Below are 8,103 nucleotides of genomic sequence, written 5' to 3' on the forward strand. Positions count from 1 at the left end.
ACACATTAGGATGACGTAGGCTCAAATGCAATGGGGAAAGGATTCATACTTTAAGAATTACAACTTGGCTGCACAGGCCTAAAAGCAGTAGAGGAGACAGGCAATGCATTTGAGGATGCATCTTCATTGCTTCAAAGGAACAGCAGTCTCCATAATATAGTCACAATATACTATGCAGGGTGAAGGGGGGAGAAGGAGGATGTGAGCATATACGTAATGAAACAAAACTAGTGGGTGTAAAATAACAGCCAGTTTCATTTATTTGCCCAGTTTATCTACAGTAGCAACCAAAGCCCCAGTATGCAAACAGCCTGGGCAACTGGGATGGAGGAATGTATTCCGCAGCTCTGCAAAGATTTCATATGAAGCAATACCCTTTTACTGGGATTAGCTGCCTTTCTCAAGACTAGGCTCAAAGGGATTTACAAAACCACTGTATTCACACACTCAAGAGTCATAGAGTAACTTCTTCATTGTTGTATGGACAATATGCTGTGTAAGATAGACTTTTTTTCTCTCATGTAGAAAAGAACACATCCCTTTCTTAGAAGAATCCTAAGGGACTGGTAATACATGGGTTAAGCAGGCAGGATTATACAGTCTCAACTGAAAAAAAAAATCATATGATCACTGACAAAAAGTGTTAAGTCTGTTTCAGAAAAAGGGATAATTCAGCCAACAGTTCTGCAAGTCAGTCCCACAGTTCCTGGTTCTTAGGCAACAAATATTCATTGCCAAGTGCTGCTATTTAATATAAAATCTGCTCTTCAGTCTTCATTTGTCTTTCCACAATACAGTCAAGGCTAGATTACAAAAAACATTTGTCACATTTCAACAGGGAACTTGGCTTGGCATTGGGCATGATAGTTTGCGCAATGCTTGAGGAATACTGAGGCAAAGGATGTGTACTGGAATGCTCTCTAACTTAAAGCCTCGGTTGCTGCCTTCATCTTTAACGTGAAACAAAAACTTCAGCATGTATCAAGAAAGATTACTATGGGGGCGAAACGTTGAGGAGTTTATTTGATCCACTGTCTTTGAGTGAGACAAAACCCAGTAATTTCAAGAGCATTGTTTATACACGAAGGAAAATCAGAGCTCAGGGATCTATTTGTTTCATTTCTTTAACCCTTTAGAGGATAAAGACATATACAAAGCTAATTTACATACTGTGTGAAACACTTCAGTGACTTCAACATCGAATTTCAGAGAATCAAAATATAACAGTTCAGTTTCCTAATCTATTTCCTAGATCAAAATACATCTTATTTCAACCAAGGTAACATTAATGTTTGGATAGCAAGCTCACCAAAATACATGATCCAATATTATAGACAAATAAGTATGTATATCTACATGCACATACCCATAGATCCTTTGTGATATATTCATTTTCATTCCTCACCTTTATGCTCCCTCAGAGTTTTCAAGTTTGGGCCAAAGGCAGACACTTGATCTGTTCCCTTTTAGCATTTCTGGCTTCCTACAATTTTCCTTTAGTTTATATTTTTCTATACTTTCTCTCAAGTATCTGAAAATGCAGAACATTAGCTGAGTATATAGCAACACAGAATGATCAAATGTCTGTAGGGATCACAAGTTTCCCACAATAGTATTACAAGTATAAATCGAATACATATTATTTAACACATCATTCAGGACATATAGTCATTACTGTCTCCCCCTTCCCCCCATTGGAAGGAAGTGACACTTCAAAGAAAAACTGCCTTAATAGGGTGAAATTCACACCTGCTATAATGCCATTATACACTTAATATTTTTACATTTGAGTTGAAGGCGACTCTCTCACTTTTCTACCAGCAGTACATAGGACCCTTTTTTAGAATGACTGCCTAGAAGACACATGCTCCTTCCACATAAGTGCTTCTTTATGATACATTTCCTCCACCCCTCCCAGCAATGCCTTCATATTTAAGCAGCTTCACTCTGAAGTTACTATACTTATGCAACAGTTGCTCCTTGTGTAGCCCTTAATAATTGCTTTCCATCTGGATTATAGTGTTGTCACGTACTCTGCATAAGGCTTGCACCTTAAAAACCTAAGCAAATGAAGATCATGTCAGTACAGCAAGGACTACTTCTGAACTCCTTGACTCAAAGCAATTTTTTTTTTTTCATATGTTGCTTATGAACTACAAGTACTACACAGAATGGGTGTATAATCTCTTCTCTTTTTTTCTCATTACTCCTTCCTCTGTGTACATACATGCCAACACATGGCCACAGTTGCAGTCCATGTGCCCTCAATTTGATATCCTTGATGTAACAAAAGGCGTTGACTGGCAGAATTCACTGTGAGGATTCAGAAACTCAGGATATCTGTTCCTACTTAGAAATAGCATGAAATTGTATTTTAGCCACAATTCAAAAGACATCTGCTTGACAGGGCCTTTGGAAAGGAATGAGGATATGCTTCCATTGATTAAGAATATAGAAAAGAACTCTGCATATATCAAGTCAACTCCAGTGGCAGGCTTTAGTCCAAAGCTGGATCGTGACTGAGTTTTTCCCAGGCCATGAAAAGATCCCAAATGTGATGTAAACCACATTCCTGCAAAAGGTCTCGTATTTCTTACCATTTGCGCAGTTTCTCAAGAAGTTTCATTGTGACATGACAGATGTCAGTTGTGAAGGCAGCATTCAGCACAGAGCTAACTTGTTGCATTGAAGTTCCACTATTGCTCTCAGCTAAGCAGACTCAATAGAAGTCAGTAGAGAAAAGACCCCAGTGGGCCTTGTAAAAATGTCCTGAATAAGTACATGGGTGAATTCCTGTTGAAAGTTAAAGCAAGAAAGGAAAAGCTTTATTGTCATTATTTTTATATAAATTAGTTATATTATACTTCCTGGACTCTGGATCCATTCTGAAAAAAGAATGCATTGCTAGTATCATGCTTGATGTACCCTACTCCTTTGCACTATTTGGATGCATTTTATTCCACCATGGTAAGATATACAGTGAATGCAGGTTTTAAGGTTAGTTGTAATACTTGCCTTCGTTTTCATTTTGAAAATTCCAAAACTGTGTCCTTTGCCCATGGCTAAAGGGCAGAATTATATTAACGGAACATAATTGTCATTTAATCTCTGCAAGACCACACTCTAGCTTAGGCATGCAGTAAAGTATGCTCTAAAAAGCTGGAATTAGTGTGGGAGCCTTTAAGTAGACGTAATATCATGATGCATTTGTGTTTGGCCATGAAACTATGAACCTCTTATAAGAAATGCTCTGGAAGATGGTAGTGGCACAGTATCCCATACCAGTGCTCTGCAGTTACTGTCTTACCTTCAAATCAAATGGTAAGTGCTACCAACTGAACGAACATCTCATCATGGATTTTCTCCTATGGACTCATTCAAATAATAACCCATACTAATTTGTATGTTGTTCAGGAAATAGAAGGATGTAACATTAAGCTGTACCTAGACTACTTCTATGGTTGGACCACTGTGCTGATCAAACATCATTCAGATCTGCAGAGTCAATCTTAAATGACTAACTTCACATGAAGAGATTTTTGCTTTTGTTTGTCTTACAAAGCATTACAGAATAAACCTCTGCTCAACAGTTCAACAACACCTTTTGCCTTCTCTTTCTCTTTGCTTCCTTCAACTTAATTCTAAAAGTTCTTCTTAATGTCTTCAGAAGATGATAGTCAAGTTCTACCCAATAATTAGACTTTTCCCTCAGGTTTGTGTGTTCTCTGGACCAATTTGAATTTTTTACCCTGAAGAAGAGTATCAAAACAAGTAGATTTATCTAAAAAAATATAGGAGGCATGTTGAAACAGTACTAAGTCTCACACTTCATATGCACTACAAAGAAAACCACAGGATAGACACATCCAATTTTAAATATAAAATATGTATATTTATATACATCTAATAATGACATGTGGGAATCAGATATGAGATTTATAATATAGAGGTGATACACAGAAGCCTTGAAGAGTCCATGGATAACCCTTTTTAAACAGGCATTTTTGTTTACAGCCCACCCAGAATTAGGTCACCTTTGAAAGTGTTCTTAGGCAGTGAATGTGCAATACACCCAAGGCAAGAGGACAAACATACTGCTGTTGCAGTTGCACTGCTGTACAGTTTGTCTCAATGAGGCAGGAGGAGAAAAGGAGTGTTTCAACTTGTTAGAAGAAAAAAAATAAATCTGAGTCTTTTGTCTTGAATTATGGCTCTGAGAAACCAAGAGGAAAACATACAGTCAATAGGAACATTCAGCAGTAGCAGTGTTAACAGAAACACTACATCACATATGTTAAATGGTAAATGTCCATTTATTTGCTCAGTTTAGCTTTCATCATTACTACATTAACCCTTACAGCTGAATAATATGGCATCCTCTGCTTGAACATTTTCTACTGTATAGATCAGGGTAGTCAAGCTATGATCCAGAAGGCAAACACAATTCACAACTTAATTCAGCTCTCATGTGGCCTACAGCCAATAATTTTTCATATTATGTGCGAATTGTAACTAGTTAAACGGAAGTATGTACTAATAGTTGGCCTGCCAAAAGCATTTCAAAGATCTATTCAGCCTCAGAGTAAGGAAAATGTTTCCAGACCTGGTGTAGATAAAGTTGACTTTGTGAACATTTTTGTCAGCTGCAAACAATAATACATCCCATTTACCTGTCAGAGCTTCTACAGCAGAAAGTGCAGCCTTCTTGGGTCTACTGTCAGAAAAGGCAGGTACACACTATCTAATTTCCTTCAAAGTCATCTGCTTCAGTTTAAACAGCCAACAAATACATTTTATGACATTTAGGATGATCTCACCTATAGAGTACTACCTTTCTGCTGCCAGAACTGCTCGGTATTTCTGCTGCTCAGAACTGCTCCAGATGACAGGAACAAAAAAACAAGTTATGGGTGATAGCATATTCAATAGTCTCAGCAGCACTGCTAAGAGAATGCTGGACTAGAGTTTAAGAAACTCCTAAAATCATAGTAAACTGATAGATTGCTCTGCTACTTTTCGTCTTAGTGGGCATGGTAAGATTACTGCAAAACTGGCTGAGGGTATTTAAGTCTCTGTATGTTTTGTTTCACTGCATGGTATTACCAAGGGAGATTTTTAAAACTTTAATATAGAGATGATACCCAAGTCTTAAACTTTAACTGTTCGAATAGTTATCAGACAACAGGCTCACATGACCACCTGCAAATTTGAACTGAATTCTGAATGTAAACTCTGTTCAGAAAAATCTTTAATTTGACACTTGCCTTTTCAAGCAAAACTTCTGAACACAATTTTTGAAGTTAAATGCTACAGCTAAGCTGGTTTGACAGCTTGCCACTGCCAGAAGTGGGAGGTCCTTCTTGTTTCCCCACTCTTCTCTTTCCCAGCTTCATGTATCCCATCTCTTTGTACCTGCTGTGGTTGTGGTCAGACTCCAGCTGAGCCAATGAAACTTGTTAATTCACCAGTAAAACACCTTTTAGGCACCAGACTGAGTTTGTTCTACGCAGAGTCTGTTACTGCCAGAGCCTACATAAATAGAGGGGCATACAGTCAGGAGTGAGAGTAAAGAGTCTCCCCGTTTCAGCAAACCTAAGACTGGCCGAAGCCATGATGCAACATCCCTCTCATTACTTACACACTGTAAAAAGCTCATTTTGTGTTTGTAACCAGGAGTTTAAAACTTGTTTTGGCAAGTAAATTTTTCAGGGAATTTTCAGAAGCCTTGACTCCCTAACTATCTTTTGGTGAAATTAAATTGCAGTTTCACAACCTTTTTCTTTTTGGGGGTTGGTTGGGGCTTGAAATGCTGTTTTAACTATAAGCTGCTTTAGCAAGTACTGCTGCAAAGAAGAATGATCATTATATTATGCCCTTCTAGGGTCCTTCAAACAAATATAATATTAGTATGAGAGGTGACGTAAGAACAGACTTCCTTAAGGTGTCATATCTAAAGTCTTATGACATACATCCTAATCAGTTTAGTACAGACCATATTGCTCTAAAGACATAACAGTTATTTACTTCACATGCGTGTACAGAAGGAGACAAAGCAACAGAATGAGATTAAATAGTAGGCAGCCAAACTCTTAATTGGTTATTAACCAATTAATAGCATAATAGGGTCATGCACTCATAGCTACTTAGCAGTATTTTAAAATATCCACAGCAACCATTTTAGCCTCTGGGTCTTTCAAATTACTTTTGGAATTTTACATTTTCAAATCTTTTTAGAGTGATAGCTAAAGCACAGACGTAACAGCTGAGGAAAAAGAATAGTACAGCACTATCCTTAAACTTTTTATACCATCCATGTATGAGACAGAATCTGACCTTGGACAAGAACGTCAGTGTTTGTTTACCAGAATATCACAAAAACCCGATGGTATGAAGGACAGATCTTTTCAATACATCAGATGCACGAGCATACGTATTTTGAGTGTTCCCTTTAGGTAGTTCTGAACATGCATCTATAGCAGTATGCACAGACATACCCTTTTGAACAGTTGCTTTCTTTAATTTTAGTCTGCCACAAAGTGATTCAGGTTTTCAAGAAGGGACTCCAATCTGACGGCTGGAATAGTCATTTTAGAAACATCATGTCCCTATTTGTTAACCAGCTTTGCTCATTAATAAATACCACGCAGCCAGCTTTTTTCCTCCCCATCCCACCTTTTAATAACAAAAGCAGCCTCAGGCCATCGAGCCTTCCCCATCACCTGTTAATCTCCAGGAAACAGCTTCTTTCTCAATTGTTGTTGCTTAACTAATGCAACATTTAACACCCCAAGTGAATCAGCACTGAGCTACTAGTAAGCTTCTGATTCTACTGTCCCTTCAGCTCCACAATACTAAATTTACTAATAAAAGTGTCAGGACTCAAGACGACTTCCATTTTGGGAGGTCATTCTAGAGCCCACATTTGCTTCTGATGCTTTCTTACCTCTGCTTCCTTTGAATCTGCCTCTAGATTCTGGTAAATGCAATTAATTTCCATGATGTAGTTTTTTCTGGTTATTGGAACTCATAACATACATATAGTTTTTGTTCTTAGCTGGAAAGGTCCTAGATAATGTTTTTGAAGTTTAGGGATTCAGGGTTTAGTCTAGACCTTATTAAACATCAAAATAAAGTATTCTATTGGTAGAGCCACTGAAGAGACAGCAGTTCCAGTGAACAGAAAACTATTTCTCTTTGTCATCTGAGCTTAACAAGAAACTCCAGTGGATGATGGAAACAAGAGGACAGAGGGATCAATGGATTTGTTAGGAACCCTTTCCTCAACAACATGCATATATATTTACATATACACACACACATATATTTAAAATATATGTTATGTAAGTATATATACACACACTTTTTTCCCCAAGCAGTTATTCAGAAGGATGGCCAATGACGAAATCCCTTGATGTTTTTGCTGGAGTTCTAACTCGTACCTGTGCATACATTTTTTTGTCTTCCCCTCAATTTAATCGAGCAGAATGGCCCATGTGTAACAGAAATAGCATCAGTCAGCAAGATCTTGTCTTCAACTGTTAACACTTGTAAGCAGCAAATAAAAAGACCCAGAAATCAGAGAAGGAAATCTCCACCTTTTTTTTTTACTTCTATTCTTGTAACTCCTCACTATCCCAACCAGGAAGAACGTATTGTTTTAGGCAACTGCTCTAGTAATGTTTTTCTTCAGTCATACACATGATCTCATCCACCCTCCTCAAGGGGTGAGGCTGTGGGCTGCGTTTATTGAGCAGCCTCTAGTGGTTCACCATAGGAGCTACCCTAGGCTATAACTTCATGTGCTGCAGTTGCAGCATGTACCTGCTCATACCTCGCACAATGCTGTCCAGGATGCTCTTGACCACATGCTGACCTATGAACAAGGATGAAGAAAGACAGTAGAAAGACAATAAGCCAGTAACATTGACCTCTGTGCCATAAAAGTCGATTTGATCCTGAAACATTTACATTCTGGTAATGGCTTACAGGAAATGCATAAAACCAAAGCAAAGAAAGAAGAAAGAGCCACAGGGTGTTTGATTTGTCCCACGTGCAGTATGTGAGGGGAAGAAAAAAAAATAAAATTCTGACAGTAATATTTGT

At 38.0% G+C, this 8,103-nt stretch overlaps 1 protein-coding gene across 1 annotated transcript in view; it reads right to left on the reverse strand.

Moving 5' to 3' along the window:
* Positions 1-6,997, reverse strand: part of ESRP2 (epithelial splicing regulatory protein 2) — a 64,751-nt gene extending 57,754 nt beyond the window's left edge. Inside the window, exon 1 of the mRNA XM_009320853.1 lies at positions 6,944-6,997. Within this exon, the coding sequence (XP_009319128.1) occupies positions 6,944-6,997 (54 nt within the window). The remainder of the gene's footprint in view (positions 1-6,943) is intronic.
* Between the last annotated feature and the right edge of the window lie 1,106 nt (positions 6,998-8,103).

The sequence above is a fragment of the Pygoscelis adeliae genome, unplaced genomic scaffold (genome assembly GCF_000699105.1).
Source record: "Pygoscelis adeliae isolate BGI_AS28 unplaced genomic scaffold, ASM69910v1 Scaffold63, whole genome shotgun sequence".
NCBI classification, from domain to species: domain Eukaryota; kingdom Metazoa; phylum Chordata; class Aves; order Sphenisciformes; family Spheniscidae; genus Pygoscelis; species Pygoscelis adeliae.